The 21,675-nt window shown below is 40.1% G+C and overlaps 1 protein-coding gene across 3 annotated transcripts in view; it reads left to right on the forward strand.

Annotated features, from left to right (window-relative positions):
* Positions 1–21,675, forward strand: part of dennd1b (DENN/MADD domain containing 1B) — a 160,089-nt gene that overhangs the window by 18,604 nt on the left and 119,810 nt on the right. For all 3 annotated transcript variants that reach the window (XM_047374224.1, XM_047374222.1, XM_047374223.1), the window contains exon 3: positions 9,543–9,586. In XM_047374224.1, coding sequence (XP_047230180.1) covers positions 9,543–9,586 — 44 coding nt within the window. The remainder of the gene's footprint in view (positions 1–9,542; positions 9,587–21,675) is intronic.

The raw sequence follows: 21,675 nt of genomic DNA on the forward strand, positions 1-21,675 counted from the left end.
GTGTTTACTTGTGCCACTATGGCCAAGACAACGTTGTCTACTCCCATATTGTGTGTTTGTGAATAAAAATCCGGGTCACATCTTGCGTTTCAGGTTATATGTAAATCTTTAGGGAACACCACTGCCTGAATGGAAGTAAAACAGAATCAAGTGAGAGGAATCTGCCCGTGGAGATGCAGTTTTAGTTTATTTTCCTGAGTTATTGGAGGGCCCCCTCTTCTCAGCAAACACACAGCGTGGTAGATGTGTTGACGATGCACTCATGCGACGCTGGTGTTTGACATAATGTTGGACCAGTATGGTATCTGACTGGGAATATCAACGCTGATACGTGGTGATACAGAGGGGCTGTCACAAAGGTTGCATCCATATGCTGTGCCACTCATTCGTGAAGCTGTGAAATTGGGTTGCATCCCAACTAGCCTGGAGACAGTATCACTTTCACTCCTCTCGTTCCATCTCTTTCTCTCTCTCTGTCTCTCTATCTCGGCTCATCCCACTGAAGCATTTTCTCACATTGCAGGGGAAGACGGAACAACTAATGTGGCATTAATAGGGTCACATCATCTCCATGCAGCTCTGTCTTTCTTCTCCTTCCAACTGGGACTGTTGTTTGTCTTTTTCAGATGTATCTGTAGAGATGGCTTGGAAATCCCTCAGGCCAGCATCTCTCACATGTGAAGGCTGCCAGTTGGGTTTTTTTGGCTGGTAGCACACTCTACCTTAGAGGTTGTTGTTTTCTTTTTGTTTATTCAAAATTGTAAGCATTTGGAGGCAAATCTGATCACTCCTGTGAAAATGGAGACCTATTTTTAGGCTTTATCTAGATCAGCTTTGTGATACTTTGATAGTGCTTGTCTAAAAAAGCATTTAAGTTTTATCCTGTTGCATTTAGACTTATGTGAAGTGTTGAATACAACAATAACTGAAAATTTGATAGAAATCTGTTAAATTAATTTAATCTAGGTAGTTTTTTAAGGCGATCAGGTTTGCTTCTCTTAATTCAGTCGTTACTTTAACAACATAGTGTGACCAATCAAGAGGAGTAAACCTAAGAGGCATATCATAGTTTAAAATGTGTCTGAAAACATCCAAAATCAGCATGAAATGTAATGCCATTTGCAGTGCGAGACGTGCTAGACGAATTCAAATAACAGTTTTAAACGTCCCTGAGTGTGTTTTTCTTTCTGCTGGCCTTTGAAAGATGCCAGTTAATCTGCTTACTCCTTTAATTGTGAGTGGTGGGGCCGGGCCTCCTCCAGGCCAGAATAAGACTGCTGATCCAGAAGTAAAACGATGACCACTGCAGTTATTCCTTCCTTTAGGTTGTTCATCCCCCCCCCCCCTTAGTTTTCTTTAGCCGCCCCTCGTCTCCTCCTCCTCCAGCGTACCCTCCATCAGAGGGAAGAAAGCTCCTTGTTCTGACAATAGACATTTTTTGCCATATGTTGGCTTGACATCTTCATCAGGTTCACAGCAGGTTACCTTAGTTAACTTTCACTCCACTGCCTGATGGGATTTTCTCCTCCTGTTTCTGCAGTCGGCCCGGGCTCAAAGTCTAGACGGCCTCCGAGGCACAGTCCTTCCAGCCCTGTGTCCACAATGGCCATATTGTGGACGCTTAGTAGCGGTAGCTTCCTCCCAGTTATAGCAAACAGGATAGTGCTAAAACAATGCTTTTGTCCAGGGGCATACGAGGGGGCTTAATCCACTACATACTGTGAAATAAATCTCTCTCTGAGATGAGAGTGAGCGAGAGAAACCGAGTGAATGAAATCATTGCCAAGGAGGTTAGAGTGCAGCAGTTTAACCCCTGGCCAAGAAAGAGGGAGAAGAGGAGGCAAAGGGAGAGGGAGAAAAGAGGAACAAGGCGAGGCAGGCGCTGCATCCCTTCATCTCTTGAACATGGATAGAGGAGAGGGGCTGCCGGTGGCTTTCACAGCCTCTCTTCTCACCAGAGGAGCTGCTGTTCACCATATGGGATTTGGCCTCCCTTAACAAACAGGCCTCCTATTCACTCACAGCGTACATTCAGTCGTTGATAGAGAAAAAAGTGCATTTTTATGCCTTTACAACACTGCATGGCCATGAGGGCTCTGAGTCTGCGTTTGATTCACATAGTATAGAGAATTATGAACCAAAAGCTTTTATCTAAATGTGTATTCACACTGGATTTAGAGTTGGCTCTTTTTGTGCTTTACTGAAGTCCCAGTTTTAAAGTGAGAGCCGTGCATCCAGGCCGCTGTTACTGCTGAGGTGATCATATAGAAGAATAGTGCACAAATCTGCCTCTGCTCTGTGGGCGTCTTCCATGTTCATCATATGCTTATTTCAGTTGTTTGAAAAGGATATTTTTATCCAGCTCTGTCTCAGTCAAAGTTAGTAGGCATGTTTTTTCTTTTTTATTTCAGTGACAAAATGACTTCAAGTTGAAGAACTCTCTGTGCAGCGCTGGGCAGTGCGAGGTTTCTGACACACTGGTAAAATGTGCCAACTTTTCCTACAGCCAGGAGCATTAAGAATGACACCCCCTGCCAACAATTTCTTTTTAGCCTACTTGAAAATCCCGAGAAGCACAGATTTATGCCAAGATGAACATGCCAGCATTTCTCATTTAGAGCCAACAGACAGATATATGTGGAAAATTAAAGAAATGGGCGGTAAAGCAGTGGGTTTATTTCTTCTCTAATCTTAGAGTAGATTTACAGTAGATGGGGGTATTTTTTGTCAGCTTATTCCCATCACCCTTAGACATTCAACCTAGATGTGTGAGAACTGGCTAGAGGTGCACCAATAAGGCTTTTCTTGGCCAATGCAATTTGTTTTGTTTGGTTTCTTTGAGGTCTCATCTTCCAAATTTGATCTACTCAGATTTCAGTTTTCTTCAGGTCATAAAAGTCTTTAGTCATCTCCATTTTAGACTTTAACAAATCCTAGTTACAGTAAGTCCAGATCTTAAACTGCTAGTAGTTGCATCCTAAATTTGAACATATCTTCATTGATTTGATTAATATTCATATTTCATGGTGTTGTTTACTTGAGACAACCAACATTCATTAGTTCAGTTTGTGTATTTAGGTGTGTTTCTGAAGCCGGCTGATATTTTTTATGTTATCTGCTGATTTTTCATTTAGAGATTTTAATAGTAGGCAACTGGCAACTTGTCCAGGGTGTACCTAGCCTCTCGCCCACTAACCACTTGAAATAGAAACCAAGTGTGTCAAATCGCATGTGCATGGCTGACGTGTTAATAGGCCAAAAATGGTGGTAGTTCTTAATTTTGATCAGGGCTGCACAATATTAGAAAATCTTGCGATGGTGAGTATGTTGGTAGATATTGCGATGACATTATCAGTTGCGATCTATAGCTATTTTCTTTATTCCTGTCTTTCTCATCTGTGCTTCCTAAACTATGGGACCTTTAGCATTTTGGGCGACGACATTAGTGTCTGGTGTGAGCATCTGTTGCCGTAAAAGTCTGTCCAACTGGCTAAACATTACATTAGCATGAAAATGCTAATTCATACCACTTGGAACATTTTAGCCAACAACTATCGCACTATTAACAGTCGATTGCAATATGAACATCACACACTCATATGGCGATGGCAATGCTTTAATTTTGATGCATTTCACAAACACAAAAAGAGAAATTCAGATTTTATTTTATTTTTTTAGCCTTTACCATTTCAATTGCCCATTAGAGATGGTAAAAATTGTATTTTAATCTCTGGCTGATTGATTGGTGCATTTTTAGAACCAGTGTCTGTTTACCATGTTCCGAAGCTCATTGTTTAGTTGCTGTCAGTGATTATTTCTATTTTCCTGCTAACCTTACGCCCTGGCTTTCAATGACAGGTGTCCTAAAAGTAGCCAAAACATTGATTTTTGAACAATTTCAGCCACTCAGGCACCCCTCCCCCACCAGTATCTGTGTCACGGCTCAGGGGCTGCCTGCATGTTGCCCTCATTGTGACTGTGGGAGGTCAGCCATGCTTGAAGCCCTCGGGGATCAATGGACAAGCCACTGCACTGTAAATACTCACTCCTGAGCTTGCTATCCATCTGTAAACACACATCTACTCATGCACTACACATTTTCACAAACGGTGCAAACAGGGAGCAGTGGTCACCGCTTCAGCTATTTCGTCACATTTGGCCACCTCGATTTTCCTGGGTGTGAATATAGGAATCTGTCTCTCAATAGGTGATTTCAATTCAATTCTCACCCATTGGATCTGTTTACGCTGCACCAGGGTGATATATGCTATAGGTTGTTTTCATTCTGTCAGTTTTTCTGCCACTGGTGTCACATAAAATTGACTGTTTTTATGCCTCATTCAACAGCTGTTTACAGATTGTGTCAGCTTAGAATATCCAATAAAAACATATTCAACCTGTTTTTGGCATTGCTGGAGTATTTTTTTTTTCTGAATAAATGCAAAATTCAAGTAGGCCTTAGTTTGTCTGATAGATATGCGCACAACCAGGTGTAAAGGAGCATAAGTGAAAAAAACCAAGAAAAGGTTTGTTAGAAAATGGTCCTCACAATGCTGATGTGTTGAACTTGTTTAAGAAGACCTTCATATAATGCAGATGTTGTGTAGAATTGCATATTTTCATTAACTGTACAGATTGTTTTGACTCCACATGCCTTCACTTGTCCTCCGGAACCCCTGGTTTTCTAATTTCATAGCATTTCTCCATTTGTCAAAATATATAAAAAAACATTTGCTATAAAATGTTTTAAGAGATGCACCGACAAATCAGTTATTGGCTAGTTTTTAGCTTGATTGCCCCTGACTGGTGACCAGTCAGTCAGAAGCTTAAAAATAAGACTTTTTTTTACACTTACAGGTTGCTCTGACGACAACAGTATTCTGTGTAACAGTTTGTGGGCAGAAACAGACTAAAATTAGCCATTTTCAGGGTCAGCGAGGCCATGAAATGTAAGTCACTGGAAAGGCAAAAATCTCAAGAACCCATTTGAAAGAACACGGTGCCTTCAACAAGTTGAAACAAATCTGCGGTCATTCAGACGGCAAAACTTACAAAAATGTGTTCTTTGCATCTCAATAAAATTTTACTTTTGTGTGCAAAGGCAACAGCTAACCTAAGCATTGCAAAATTAGGATTAAATATTTCATGAAGCTTTCATTGTGTGTCCGACGTGAACGTTTGTGCTTTGGAAGGTGATGAGGGTGGACTAATCAATACAAAATCTGTCGTGGTGACATTTGTGTCCCTTAGCAGAGCAGCAGGGGTCCTCTTCACCTTTATAACCTTCAACTTTCAGCCTTAACCCCCTTCAGGCTCCTTTCTGCATCCACAACACGCCCAGCACATTCAACGGGAGGGTGTATGAACCTAAGGAAGTGAGAAAAATATAGACAGGGGTTGCAAAACTGAAGATGACAGACAGCTGTAGGGGATGGCAGGAGGGAAAAGAGTTATGTTGTAAAATCTTTTAGGTAAGCATGGGGGAGTGAGGAGATAAAGACCTGAAATGAAGCAGAAACGTGTGTGAACTGAGAAGAATCTGGGAGGGAGAAGACGGTGGAAAAATCCAGAGAAGAAATGATTGGCAGTCGAATGAAACAGGCGAAATAGTCTCTTGTTGAGGGGGAAAAAAAGGAACCTGCATGAATGTCATGAAAAGAAGACATATATTTACATGTTCATGTTCAAGCTTTTTGTTAGACCCAAAAAAGTTCTGATATATACCCACCAGCAGGAAAACAGTCTGATGCTTTGTCAAGGGCAGATATTATGAACAAAAATATTTTTCTAAACTTTATATGTCACATATTTTAGTGTAGTATAAAAAAACACATTGGGGGAGGTTCAGTTTGAAAAGATCTTGCTCAGCTGCTTAATATTTTACAGAATTTGAACCAGATGAAGCCAAAGCTACGCCACTTGAAGAGTTCTGAAGTATAGCATATTCACAGACTAAGAAAGTTTTTTACCTTAAATGCAAGATGTATATATTTTTTTCTACAATTTTGACCTAATTACTGCACTGAGTGGGTTGTTCTTTGAGCAAATGGCATGTTTTAGAGTTTGTATACTCCAGTTAACTATTATTCAATTACTAAATTTGTTGATTTCAATAATTACTTAATCACGATAAAATCGATGAATTATTTCAGCCCTACTTCCTTCTTCTGTAAAACTGAAAACACACAGAAATGGACCAACAGCAAAGCCATAGCATTATTGAGCCGTTATCCTGTGGAGAAGATATGTCATGTCATTTCAGGAGTGGAGTCCTAATATGCCACCTAAAATTATAATCTGCGTCTTCTGGGCAAAGTTAAAAATTCTTTAAATCCCCCGCCTCCAACTTGGAGAAAGCCATTCATACTTTTTTGTAATGGACTCTATATGGTGTCTCTTAGTCTTCCCCTAAATATCTTCGACTTGTCCAGAACGTGGCTGCCCATCTTTTAGCCAACACCTCTAGACATGAGCACCCCTGTCTTATCCTTTTCACATTGGCTTCCTGTCCATTTAGAATAGATTTTACACTTTTATTGTTGGCTTTTCAAGCTCTCAACAGCATGGCCACACCTTATTTATATAAACTTCTACATCTTTCTGAACACGGCAGATCCCTAAGGTCATCAAATCAACTTGTATTAGATGTTCCAAGGACCAGGCTTAAGCATTGGGGTGACCGGACAATAATCAGTATTTTCATGCACATCATGCTTTACGCTAGCTTCTTAATGAACTGTGTGTCTGTTCATTAGACGCTTTGTGGAGTTCTTGGTTAAATTCTACGTGACTTGTCCTCTTTGAGCTTCTATAAAGATGACTGTAATGGAAACTCAAGAAAGTTGTTCGTCCGTCCAATGAGTAAAAACCTTGTTTTTTAAAACTACGTGTAAGTCAAATAAAATAGAGCCAGTATTTTAGAACAATTTGTTTGCTCAATTTTGTTGTAGTTGCTTTCATAAATTGATTTTGTGTTCAGCCATATTCTCAGCATTAGTGTTGATAGCTACAGAGTCCACTGTTTGAGCTGTGAACATAGTTACGAACTTTAAGAATCAGGAATATAATTGGTTCTTGTTGTGGGATATCTCCTTCACTGATTCCTCCACACACCTTTCAGTGCTAAAAGTAGTCCTTGTACACAACAAGCCTCCATGTTCTCAATCTTCTTAGCCTCTCACTCGTCTCCAGACGTCCTGTTCCTCTTCATGTCTGTCATTCATCCTCAGCAAGAGCCCCTATTCTCTCACCCAGTAAATCGCCATAAAAAAGCCCTAACTGTGGCAGATCATAGTGTGAGAAGAAAGGGAGCAGTCATAGTTGGATTGCAGAGGCTTTGAGGTCTGATGTGTTTGTTCTTGGGCGCCCTTTTCAGGATGAGACCCATGAAATCATCCAATAGGATTATGTAAGGCACCACGGGTTCTGCTGCTCTTCGTTGTGTACGTTCCCATTGTGTTTCTGATTCTCACATACATCTTGAGTTGTTAGCCGTGAAACCTCTCCTAACACTATGTGATTACATGTTGGCTTTTCCTAAAGATTGGCCCATCACCTTTTGCTTCAGGAACACTTACTCATTGTTTTGGACCATTCACCCAAAGCAGAACATTACCGTGTACATAACCTTGCTAGTGGGTTCTTCTCTCGGTTTTTGTTTACACAGTTACTAATGAAACTAAAATTATACAAGACTTATGTGTTCAGGTTGGTTTAAGCAGAGATGGAGGTATGTATTGTTTTTTTTTTTTTTACTCTTGGCATGCAAAAGCTGGTCTCTTTAAAGCCTTGCTGTTCCTGCCAGGGTCAAGGGATGAACTCAGAGCTGTGGAAGCCATGTTTACCAGATAACCCCTGTGTTCAGACTATAGCTGGGTGACTTCCTGCTCTCAAACACATGGCACAAGCCGGTGAGGAATTCAACTCTATAGTTTGAAGACCCAAGCAAGATACCCTAACGTAAACACTAGTTAATATTGATCTGCTCATAGGACCATGTTTTGGCATCATTTCATTCATTTAGTTGTCATCTGGAACTGGAACATGTGTGTAAATAATATCTGCTGTAGAGATGCAATGATCAGAATTTTGTTGCAGGTCTACCACCTCCAGATTTGGTAAACTTTGCTTTTACCTGCTGACTATAATAGAAGAAGACATGTAAGAATTTGATGCATTTCAAAAATATTTTTAACACTATCATTTGGTGCTGCTATGAAGTCATTAATTACATTTATTATGAGGAAAAGCTAACAATACACCATAGGCACCTGCTGTAAAACAGGGTTTTGCTGCCATTTTGAAGCAAAAACATAATTGTACATTTTTGGTTACATCAGTTAGTTCAGTTAGTTTTACCATAACAGGCATCTATATGCTAGAGAACATAGATCCTTACCTTAACTCTGAGATTTCCAAAAGATTGACATTTTCAAATCTGGGCTGGTTCCATGATTGATAAAGTTTGAAAGCTCAAAAGGGTATAACAGAGCAGTTTTGCTTTGCTTTATTTCATTCAGCCTTCCTGTGATCTGCTGAAAGTCTTGCCCTCTCTCAAAATCTTGCAGCAGCAATGAAGAAATGATGAAAGTACCGTGTCCTACAAATAGCTTCTTATAACTGTGCTTCCCCTGACAACATTTTAAACATCTCGCTGATACTGAAAATGGTAAGCACAGAGTCCCCCTCAGTAATGTTGTCAGCAATGTTGTCAGTGAATCATGGTAGCGTTTGTTGTGGCGTATACACAGAATGGCAAAGGATCAGATTTCTGAGCTTACGACAGGCTGGATCAGATTACATTTTAATTTCTCAGTGCCATCCGAATTAAGAATATGATGTAAATGTAGTTACTATGACTAGTCTGAGCCTTATTTGTACAAAGCATTAGTTCATAAGTTCTTATTGAGTCTCACCCACTCAGTTAGACACTCTGCAAATGTCCAGAAAGTTCTATCCTTATATTTCTTTATTTGACTGATCAACACCTTCAACACACTCAAAACAATTATATAATAAACCAGCTAAGCTTCTGTATTGAACAAAACAGTATTTATGGTAAGTAGGTAAATTACTTGATCTGCAAATCCATTGATAATCCTGTTTAATCTCTCATTAATGTTATTTTGTTGTTTACTGAAAATAGAAATCCGAAGCCTTTTATAGTAATCAACCTTCTGGTATACTATTTACATCTTCTTAGCAAGGCAGCAAAGCTTGCATCAGTGAAAGAATAATTAGGCAAATAGACCAGAGTATGTGTTACTGTGACTTTGTTAAATGTGCATGATTTAGTGTATAATATCAGCTATCATATCTACACTGAGGATATAGATTAGCATATTTACAACACACTCAGCCTAGATACTCTCTCTTGTCGTTCAGTGTGTGTGTGTCGGTATATGGGTGTGTGTGTATGCACAGGCTTGCAGCAGCCACCCTTGCCCCCACCCCTCTCATTAATATGTATGTGATCTGAGGCAGCTAGCGAAGACGGTGTGTTTCTCACCCGCTGATTAATGCTGTCTGTCAATTACCTCTAGATCCAACCGTGCTGTGGAGCTTCCCCCAGGACCACACAGACCAGGTTGGAACACACTCAGCTTTTTCTTTCCATTCTTTCCAAATCTCTCATTCGTTCACTGTTACAGACAACCTTTACCACCGCCACAACCACCTCCTCCTCCTCCTCCTCTCCAGTCTCTCTTCCTTTTTCCTCACGCCCTGACTCAACCCTGCCTTCCTGTGGTAACCTCCCCCAGCACCTATCACCACCACCGCTCTCCTTCAGGTGCTTCCTCTCTTCCTCCTCACCACCATCTTTCCCTGCCTGACTGTATATCTGTTGTTGCTAATGAAAAGCAGTGAGCAGGTCTTCAATAAATGGTGAATCTGTAATTATCATGCATCCGTGACAGGAATGCACACCTGTGTTTTTCGCTTTTTTTCCCTCTCCATCTCTTTTTGTCCTACTCTTCATTCCTTCTTTTGTCTCATATTTATTGTATTTACTATCAATCTGAAATGGTTCTGGCACTTAGTTGTTCTTTATAAGACCATTAAAGGTAAGTGTTTCCTATTTGTGTAGATAATGAATCATTTTGTTGACAAGCACACAATTCAAGATTATTTTAAGTGACCTTATGTTGTTGAACTTGTCTTGACTTTCTGTGAGCCACACAATGATCAGAGATTTTCATATCCAGTTATTAATTTTAGCAAATTTTGATTTCTTTTTAGAAACTATGAATGCAAAATATGTTTTTTCCTTGATTAATTGAAAATGAAACTTTCTAAACAATAAAGTTTTTATATAAAAAAATACATTTCTTAAAAATTTACCAAGGTTACGGAGCTGAAAATGTAACCGTATCACATAATATATTTTCAACAAGACCATTTTAAAATAAACAACAGCGGTGACAAAATTAATGTTTGAGAGGAAAAGTTCCAATTTACGGTAATATTTTTACTGCCGCGACCCACTATGAAATAAGCGGGAGAAAATGATCTACTGACTGACTGACTGGCCTTTTTTTTAACCTTTTTTAGAGGTGCTTTTAAGCAGTCTTTAGATTGTGATTGCTTGTAATTTATTTATGTTAGCAGCAGAGACTATGTCACACTGTGTGGGAGAGAGAGTAGTTGGTGTTACACAGCTCTGGAACTTAGCAGGATTCCTAACATTTAAAAAAATGACAAAAGGAATAGAGTTGACATTTTAAACTGGCATCTTTTATGTAGGTGATTAGTGCAGTTAGCATAAATAGCATCACTAAACGGTCTCCATGTGTATTCCCTCTAGAGTAAGTAGACTGTTACCTGAACCATGATATTTCCAAAAGACACATATTCAACATGTTAAACAGAAATGGACTAGTCAAAAGGATAAACAGAGCAATTGTGCTGTAATACGTTTAGGTTCCTGTTATGGGTTAGTTTTGGACATATCTCCATAGAAAATACAGCTTCCTCTCTAAAAGCGTCTTACACTTTTTTTTTTGCTTCCTTTGACTTAATTTTAAATTCATTTAGTTTCCTTCAGTCAGTAACGACTTCATCACCAAAGAGTCCTGTTAGCGTTACCTGTTAGTGTTTAACAATCCTGCTTAAATTAAGCTTTGGAAACTATAACGTACAGGTCCTTCTCAAAATATTAGCATATTATGATAAAGTTCATTATTTTCCATAATGTCATGATGAAAATTTAACATTCATATATTTTAGATTCATTGGACACTAACTGAAATATTTCAGGTCTTTTATTGTCTTAATATGGATGATTTTGGCATACAGCTCATGAAAACCCAAAATTCCTATCTCACAAAATTAGCATATCATTAAAAGGGTCTCTAAACGAGCTATGAACCTAATCATCTGAATCAACGAGTTAACTCTAAACACCTGCAAAAGATTCCTGAGGCCTTTAAAACTCCCAGCCTGGTTCATCACTCAAAACCCCAATCATGGGTAAGACTGTCGACCTGACTGCTGTCCAGAAGGCCACTATTGACACCCTCAAGCAAGAGGGTAAGACACAGAAAGAAATTTCTGAACGAATAGGCTGTTCCCAGAGTGCTGTATCAAGGCACCTCAGTGGGAAGTCTGTGGGAAGGAAAAAGTGTGGCAGAAAACGCTGCACAACGAGAAGAGGTGACCGGACCCTGAGGAAGATTGTGGAGAAGGACCGATTCCAGACCTTGGGGGACCCGCGGAAGCAGTGGACTGAGTCTGGGGTAGAAACATCCAGAGCCACCGTGCACAGGCGTGTGTAGGAAATGGGCTACAGGGGCCGCATTCCCCAGGTCAAGCCACTTTTGAACCAGAAACAGCAGCAGAAGTGCCTGACCTGGGATACAGAGAAGCAGCACTGGACTGTTGCTCAGTGGTCCAAAGTACTTTTTTCGGATGAAAGCAAATTCTGCATGTCATTCGGAAATCAAGGTGCCAGAGTCTGGAGGAAGACTGGGGAGAAGGAAATGCCAAAATGCCAGAAGTCCAGTGTCAAGTACCCACAGTCAGTGATGGTCTGGGGTGCCGTGTCAGCTGCTGGTGTTGGTCCACTGTGTTTTATCAAGGGCAGGGTCAATGCAGCTAGCTATCAGGAGATTTTGGAGCACTTCATGCTTCCATCTGCTGAAAAGCTTTATGGAGATGAAGATTTCATTTTTCAGCACGACCTGGCACCTGCTCACAGTGCCAAAACCACTGGTAAATGGTTTACTGACCATGGTATCACTGTGCTCAATTGGCCTGCCAACTCTCCTGACCTGAACCCCATAGAGAATCTGTGGGATATTGTGAAGAGAACGTTGAGAGACTCAAGACCCAACACTCTAGATGAGCTAAAGGCCGCTATCGAAGCATCCTGGGCCTCCATAAGACCTCAGCAGTGCCACAGGCTGATTGCCTCCATGCCACGCCGCATTGAAGCAGTCATTTCTGCAAAAGGATTCCCGACCAAGTATTGAGTGCATAACTGTACATGATTATTTGAAGGTTGACGTTTTTTGTAATAAAAACACTTTTCTTTTGTTGGTCGGATGAAATATGCTAATTTTGTGAGATAGGAATTTTGGGTTTTCATGAGCTGTATGCCAAAATCATCCGTATTAAGACAATAAAAGACCTGAAATATTTCAGTTAGTGTGCAATGAATCTAAAATATATGAATGTTAAATTTTCATCATTACATTATGGAAAATAATGAACTTTATCACAATATGCTAATATTTTGAGAAGGACCTGTATATTTAAAACCGTCAAGCTTGGGTGAAATTTTATGCTTCGCACTCTTTGTCGTTCAAGGATGCGCAGACATGCTGAACATCCCCCCCCATGAGCGTTTATTTAGTTGTGATGTGCAAATCAATCATGACTCCATTTCATCTCAAAATAATTCCACTGTTTTATGAATTGTAAAGAAAACCCAAATGACTTAAACTGGAATACAGTTTGGTCTCTGAGTTTACATTATAAGGAAATAATGGGATGCATTTTCTTGGGATTTTCTTTTACCTCTGTTCTTTCTGTCAGTACTTGCCTCTTTTGCCTTTTGTGGCTTCATTTAACTGCACTTATCATGGATGAACATGAACTCATCATCATTATATTATAAACAACTAAATAGGACCCAGGCACTAAATTATCCTTAATACCAGTCAAAGATTTTATCAGCTGTCTCAAGGGGACGGTGAGCGCTTGATTTGATTAGATTTTATTTGAAAGCCATGCTCTTTCCCCTTAAGGAAAAATACTCCGCCTCAGCAGGGTGTCTGGTGTTTTTTCTCTGTCTGAATTCACCTTCAGAGAAAAACACTTTAGATCCAAGTTGATCAGAAATATCTCATATGCTTTAATAATAAGAGTAATGTTGAATCACTCTGCTGTGTTGTATCAGTATGTGACAACGTCTGATCTGTGGCGTCTTCTACAGCAGACCAACATGAGATTCTCACTCCATGATGATCTTGAATGAAAATACCACGATTTTACAGTATTTACACACAATTGTAAAGCTACATTTATAACATTTATGATTTGTTTTGTATGAAAACAGAAAAACAATTATTTGTACTGCTTCTAAAATATGTAACATTTTTTTAGCTATAATAATATCTCTAACATTATTAGCAGCTTATTCAATATTCATATAAGCCCTGTTTTAAAGTCGCTGCACTGGCTGCCTATCAGATCTGGGCTTCATTTAAAAATCTTAGTCTTAACCTTTTAGAGCTTTACATAGACAGGCTTCTTCCGATATTTCTGATTTGAATCGAATATATACCTCTTCATTGTTGTCTGAGGTCATCAAATCAGAACCTTTTTTTACTGGTTGCCCACATCCGCTTCAGAGACCGATCTTTCCCAGCTGTAGCATCCAGACTGTTGAATGCACCGCCTCTCCTCCTAAGTAGTTTGGACTCTGTGGATGCTTTTAAAAAGCAGTTCAAGACATCTTTATTCCAAGAAGCGTTTAGTTAGACTTGAGCTTTTATAATATGCATTCATGACTGCATTGTGTTTTTTGTTTTCTGCATTGTATATTGCTGTGTATTGTGGGTTACCCTTCATGCGAAGCACTTTGTGACATCCTGTCTGTGAAAATATAAATAAACTTTTACTCACTTAAAGATTTACACACCTATCAAAATTCCAGGTTTTTAAGACTTAAAAACTGAGACAAATATAAATAATTTCCAAACTTATTTTATCTTTTAATGACTGACTATATCATGTACAACTCAACTGGAATATAAACAACATCTCCATTTCACAGCCCCCGCCAGTGATGCCGCAGTTTTTGTGATGGATTTAGTTCTAAATTGTGGCTGAGGCAATTCCCAAACTTTTACTTTTTACTTTTCTATTGGTAAGGCATTTGTTTTTCTCTGTTGATTTGGATGTATGCTCGGCTCTTCGTATTTAGCTTTTGAACAGACCCCTGATGTTTCTGGGAAAAAACTGGCATTTGCAACTCTTCAAAGGTTAATACACCTGGACACAAACCTCAGTTCAATCAGAAGTAAAGTAACCACAGAACAGTAGACCGCCACTACCATCCAGCCAGACGGATAGGTCGATTAAAGAAATGTCAGGAAAATCCAGCTAGGAGAGCTGAACCTCATTTCCGGTTCAGTCAGATCCAATATAATCAATGGTATGTATGAAGTCAAGGAGACTAAGTGCTGACATTTTCAACAAATTACGGTGTTCATTCTCTGTTCACACTTTTTAGAGCCACTATTTAATGTTATTTTGATACAAATGAAGCAAAAATACACCCTCTGAATTTAGTAGGAGTTTTCAAGATCTTATTGTGCAAATTGGACACTTTTGTCATTCTTCTGACAAACTATACCAAGCTGATATTAGCTGGTTAATTAGTCAGGCTAATCAGCTAAGTTAGCCTGCAGTCAGCTGCTGAAAACACTTGTAGCTTGCCAACTGTAGTTTGAAAATGGCGTTAACTTAGAAAACAGTGGGGCTCTTTTCCACATCATGACTGTTCGTGTTTTTCAGATAGCTGACCAACAGTTCACAGCAGAAAATGGGCGTGTGGCATTGCTGGTTCTCCTCTATGTTTCACACTACTGCCAAAACTCTTGGAAGGCCGACCCTTTCTCTGGCGTCACATTAAAAGGACTTTAAATTGCTGGAATGTTATACTGATACCTGCAAGCAGAACGTACCTAATCTCCAGTGGTTTAGTCTAAGTGCAACAAATGACAAAAGAAAAACCAAACCATGTGGGTTATTATTCATTCTGAAATTGGCCAGAGAAACAGAAATCAAAGAGCTTGACAGACGACTATAGAAAGGTAACGTGAACAGATTCAACAAACACCACTGTACTTTCACACAACAGTTTCACTCTTAAGTTTAAACACCTACTGCTTCTCTGATCCACTTTGAGGAATGAACAGACTTGTAGAAAGATGCTTCAGGCAATTTCTACATGCCACACAAGAACTAAGGCATGCTATCAGAATAAGACATAAAGGAGAGAAAATGGTTTCAGATTTATACCTATCTGAATCTGAGAAAGACGTGTGTTTGTGTTTACGTAGGTAGCATCCTTCTTCCTTTATTCTGCATCCCCAACAACCTCTCTTTTCTTTCAGTCAGTTGTTTGTGTGCATAAGATGGTCCTTAAGATGGCTAGTTAGCATGTTGTGTACAAAGGGATTGGCCCTTTCCTCCGTATACATAAAGGCTGCATTCACGGGCCTCATTACCAGGATTAAGGCTCCTCTCCTCTTTGTGGAGCTGTAGGCTGGAGTCCTCTGTAGCTGCAGTCTCTGTCTTCTGTGGCTCGAGCTGGCCAGCATATGGCAGCAGCAGCCAACAGTTTCTGCAGAGGGTCTCAGAGCTCAGAGCAAGGCCTCCTTTTGTTTAGGCCGTTATTGTTGCTCAACGTAATGACATTTGTAGGCCGTAGGATCGGGGTGGAGGGGTTAGTCTTCCCCAGGGGAGGGAGACGAAAAGAGGGAGGAAGACAGAGCTGGATGGAGGGAGGGGGGAAGGCGTGTAGACAGACAGGAGTGTGGATTATGGAAATATGAATTGATTTTTTTTTTCTGTTCAATGGTAGAATAGAAAGCTCAAAGGAGAACAGACTGCAGGCTGGCTGACACGCCGGGGTGGTGCTAGGGAAATCTGAAGTGAGAGGGGCTTGCTGCCTCTTTCTCTCTTTCTCTTCCTGTTTTTCCTCTTCTTTTCCCTCCTCCTTCCTCTTTTCCTCCTTCAGCCTCTGAGACTCTTGATGCCCTGGTCATCCACAGATGCCACTTGGATAGAGATGGAAAGATGTAAGAGAGAGGGAGGGGAAGAGAGTCGTGGCTAAAGCATATATTTAAATCATAAGGTTTTTTTTCTCTTTTTTTCATCTTTTTGCAAATGAAGCAGACAGATGGAAATCTGTCTGTTTCCTCTCAGATCTCATCCCAAAGTTATTGGGGGGAGGACAGACAGAACAGACACATAAGCGGAGAAAGGATACAGTCAGTTAAATCTAGCTAACCCCTGCGTGGTGTATACAGCGTTGGTGGCCCACTTCTTGTATGAGGAACAGATGATAATACGATAAACGCTCAGCTAGCTTCACAAACAGAGGATCATTTGAAAACTAAGGCTGTTAGCATCTCCGCAGTAAGATCCTCACACAAATACACACTTATGCAAATAGCTTGTGCTCTAAAAAAAAAAAAAAAATGTGATTGGCTCCAGGGGTGTTATTTTCCCCTGTTCTGTGATTATTTTTCACTGTTAGTTTTCAAAGTGAAATACACTGATCAGCCATAACATTCTGGCTACTGGCAGGTGAAAGATGGCTCGTGTAGTCCAATCCAGCGTACAAGCTGCTGCACCTCAAATTGCTGAGGAAGTTGATGCTAGTTCTGAGAGAAAAATACGCAGTGCATCAGAGTTTGTTGCTTCTGGGTCCACAGAACTCCAGAGCGGCCCGGGTGGCCATGGTGATCCGTGTCCACCAACAACAATCGGTATGCAACCATCAGAGCTGGAACTTGGAGCTTACCTGGAGAACACGTGGTATCGGCAGAGGTGCTCTGCCACAAAGCAAAAATGGTTGAGGAATACTTTGACTACAATGAGAAAAAATATTATTTTCCACCTAAAAGTAATTTATATTCAAATGATTAGATACCTTCTGAAGAACTTTATGACATTATTAAAAAAGAAATGAGGGGAACTAGATTTGTTATTAAAAGAAAAGCAATTTTGCCGTTAATCAAATGCATCTTTTGTTTGCTTTTCTTTATTTCTCGCTGCCTGAACCTGCTCTTTCTCTCTCTCTGAGCACTTCTTTGGCTTGAGTTTCCTCTAACAGAACTGATATAAACACCAAACATGTTATTGCTATGTATTCATTTATGGGCTTTCATTGTCATTCTGTTTTAGGATCACGAAGGAACTCTGAATCTTTGCTTTCATCCTCTCTCTTCAGCTCTCTTCTTTCTTTTTACCTTCTTACATGTTTATTCATCTTTGACTTTATTATATTTTCCTCCTTGCCTCATCATCAACCTCCTTATTTCCACAGTCCTTATCCTTTTGCCTCGCAAAGTACTCTTACAAGAATTTGCAAATGCAAATTACACACAAATTACATATATTTTTCTACCAGTCTGGTAGTATCAAGGGAGGAATAAAGGAAATATTGAATTATAAATAGAATTCACTCCAAGGCCCCACATGAACTGTAAACTAAAGTTGATGTTAACTCTCCCTGGCTATTCCGCACATTTTACTGTAATAAGGAACCTTTGATCTTGCTGCTGCATACTGCGCCGAGCTGACTGTACGAGATGCTGCTTTCATTTATGCCAAGGTTGCGTGTGAGGTTCGATATTAAAGAAATATTTCTGCTTTGATATGGACACGTACGGCTATGTATAATCAATTTGTAAAGCTTTCTAAAGTTTCCCAGTTCTTTTTGTAAGCAATTGTTGACTTCCTGTCATACAGTTTTATGATCTCATTGAATTTTGAATATGAGTGCTCTGCAGGGAGGAGTCATTGACTGTATCAAAGAAATTGTGCATATGTTTGGAAAACAGGCCTAATCTAAGACATGCTGTCTTATTTTTCTATTGAATTTAATAGTCCTACAAGGATAAATGCTTCTTTGCTTGTTTAATCATTAAATTAAGCTCTGATGCAAAGGATTCTGAGTTAAATTTGGGGTCCAAAATAAATACTAAATGGTAAATATGAATAGATTTGATCACACTGTCCAACTCTAGAACTTTCCCAGACCCTGACATTTTGGCAACAAAAACCTTTGAGTCAACTACATTTTAGCACTTTTGTGCTATGCACACGCTAACATTTCTTTTCGGTTTTATTAATTTATTATATTGTATATATGTTTCTGTTTGTCTTAACTGCTTGCAACTTTCATTAGATATGACTTAAGGCCAAAGTACTTGTTTCTCATAGTCTTATAAATCCATCTGAGAAGCTTAATGTGTCATCAGCCAGACAGAAAGAAACACTGAGAGACAGACAAAGAGGAGAAGAAGAAAAGAGGAGGATAGTCTCTGGAGGCTTCGTCCGCGGCAGGTCTGAGAGCTGCTCTGACACCATGCTCCATCAGGACAGTCGGGCTGACATGCTGTGATTGGTGGCTGCAGCTCCGTGGGCTAACTCTCTATCGGGGAAGGGTTGGGTGGGTGCAGGGATGAGGGCTCGTAGGGTTGGTGAGCAAGAGGTGGTCTGAGGGAATGAGGTAATGGAGAGGAGACTGCAGACATGATTGGTGGCTCGATCCCGGAGGGAGTTGAGTGTTGACCCCGAGGAAAGAAGAAGATGGAGGGTTAGATGTGATGGTGGTGGAGTCCATGTGGTTGTGCAAATGTTGGGTAGCATAGGGTCACAGATACTAACCTGAGGACAATGATATGTGGGCCTCACATGATACGCTGCAGAGCACCCAAAGGAAGGAGAGGTGCAAATAAAACAATAGGTCAGAAAATGTTGTTTCAAGGGGAATGTTTACAGTGAAAATGACAGCAGCTAATGGTGTTGACATGAAATTGGAAGAAGAGCGACTTTGGTGAGGTGAGAGGTATGCAAAGAAAAAAGTAAAAGGAGGTAAAAACAATAAAATGAAAGGAAAATAATACATTAACATGTTTTGAGCTTCCTGGGTGTCAATACTATATATAACCATCTTTTGCTGCAATTCGAGCTGAACATCTTTTGGGTTGTGTTTGAAAAAGCTTTGCTGAAAAATCTGAAATTTTTTCCCATTCTTTATTTTTAAAAAGCTTAAGGATAGTGAGAGTGGATGAATATAAGCCTGTGAAAATGTCTTGCCACAGATTCAAAATTGGATATAGGTGTGTTCTTTGATGTAAAATATGTTTTTGTATCTCTGGCTATATGGTTAGCATTGTCCTGTTGGAGTGTGACAAAAGTTCCATGTTGGTCTCATCTGGCCAGGAGATCTTCCACAAGTTTGCTGTGTCTCCTTCATGGCTTGTGGGAAACTCCAGGTTAGGCTTCTTGTGGCTTGCCTCTTGTTGAAGGAAACGTACCTACCTCTCCTCCATAAAGGTCAGATTTGTGCACAACTAACAGTTTTCCTGTCAACAGACTCTACCATCTGAGGTGTGGATCTATGCTGCTCCTCCAGAGTTACCCGAGTCCTTTTGGCTGCTTCCCTGATTATTGCTCTGCATGCCAGACCTGCTAGTTTAGGTCAACAGCCATGTCGTATTCTTTCCATGTTTCAGATTGTGGATTGAATATTGCTCTTTGAGATGTTCAACCTTGCCTTAAACCTCTCAACAACTTGATCTTTGGCCTTTCTGCTGTGATCTTTGGTCCTCACAAACCTGTTTAATTTTACCCCAAGTCCAATGAAGTTGGGTCATTGTGTAAGACAAAAAAAAACACAATACAATGATTTATATATGCAATTGGCTACACAACAAAGACAAAGCATTTAATGTTAAAGCTGATAAACATTGTTGTTTTTGCAAGTATTCACTCATTTTGAATTTGATGCTTGCAACACGTTCCAAGAAGCTGAGGACACTTCATTGGAATTGGGTTGTAATTAAAAATTTAATGAAAGAAAAATGTGTATTTGTGCAAGACTGCTTGCACCAAAGGGCTTTAAATCTGGTTTAAATTGAGTAGTTTGCAAAGTTGCCTGTTATCTGTAGACACAGATTCCTTTGAGTGTTCTCAGCCACTGTAGACACTAAAATAAAGCAACAGTATCATGGTAAGAGGTATGAGACGCTGGTTTGAAAAAAAGGGATTCTGTCTTACCCCTGTGTGTTTTCATGTGTTGAGAGCTGTAAATGCGTGTGTATTTATTTATGCCTATGATATCTCGCTGTGTCACAGGGTCTTGTCTTTCCCCTTCACTGCATCCTGACAGCAGTGTCAAACAAGGCCTCTTATGATCTCTGTATGTCTTTGAGAATATATCTGTGTATGTGTCTAGGTTGATATTGTTTTTATTCTTCTCCCTAACCCCTTTCACCTAAGATCCCCAAGGTGTTCCGGGGTCTCGCCTAATGGACAGTCTCGCCCCACTAAGCTGGCCTTTGGCTCGTGCACTGAGCTGGATGCCTAACTAGGCCCCGTTGTTGCTCATGGGTCCTGATTGCCCTGACCTCTAGGGCTGGTTTACTGGGAGAAGAAGGGTGGTAGAGGGGGAAAAGCAGAGCAGAGGAAGTACTTTTACGCCCCGCTGCTCACATCTCTCTAACATCAGCCAGTGACTGGCGGAAAGAAAGTGGGAGTGTGTTTTGGCAGAAGAGAGAGGAGCTTTTAGCTGCTTGTGTTTCCCAAGCTGCAGGTGAACAGGAGATTAACCAGTGTGTTTTCTGGTTAAGGCATCCCTGGATGCTTGTAATATTTAAAGTTTGCTTGATAAAGATTTGTAATATGATTCCAGCTTTCCTTTGTATCCATGCCCAACAACAGAGGCTCTATCTGCACTTTGCTGGGATGATGTAAGGTCTACAAGCTATCTTCATTCTATTTCAGATACAATCACTGTACTCAAGTCACTATTAGGCTTTTGAATTTGAACATAGTCAGTTGTACTGTACTTTGCTAGTACACGTTTGGACCCGCTTTTGCCTTCAGAACTGCTTTGATTCTTTGTCCCAGAGATTCACTAAGTATTTGGAAACAATGCTTAGATATTGGGTCATTTTAACTTGTCAGCATCCTGCCGCTGCTTCAGATATATCACCTGCACATCAATTATGTGACTCATTCTACCACATCCCAAAAGTGATCTATTAGATTGAGCTGGTTATAGAGGCCTTTGGAGTATAGTGAACTAATTTTTCTGTTTGAGAGAGCAGTTTTGAAATGATTTGACCTTTGTGACATGGTGTATCGTCCTGTTGGAAGTAGCTTTTAGAAGATGGGTGGACTGTGGTTAAAATGCAATGAACATGAGCAGCAACAATAGGTAGGCTGTGTTTAAAGCAGAGGTTGTTAACTTCTTGGGCCTTGGGTTCAGGACCTCTGGGTTGGTAAGTGCTGGATCATTTTCAAAAAAATAAATGTTTTGTAATGCTGGTGGTGCTGACAATCAGACTGTGAGAGTGGTTTTATTTTGAAAAATCTGAAGTATCCATCTGCTTTCGTTGGTGTGTGTGAGCTGACACAGACCAATGA

The sequence above is a fragment of the Girardinichthys multiradiatus genome, chromosome 9 (genome assembly GCF_021462225.1).
Source record: "Girardinichthys multiradiatus isolate DD_20200921_A chromosome 9, DD_fGirMul_XY1, whole genome shotgun sequence".
Taxonomy (NCBI): Eukaryota; Metazoa; Chordata; class Actinopteri; order Cyprinodontiformes; family Goodeidae; genus Girardinichthys; species Girardinichthys multiradiatus.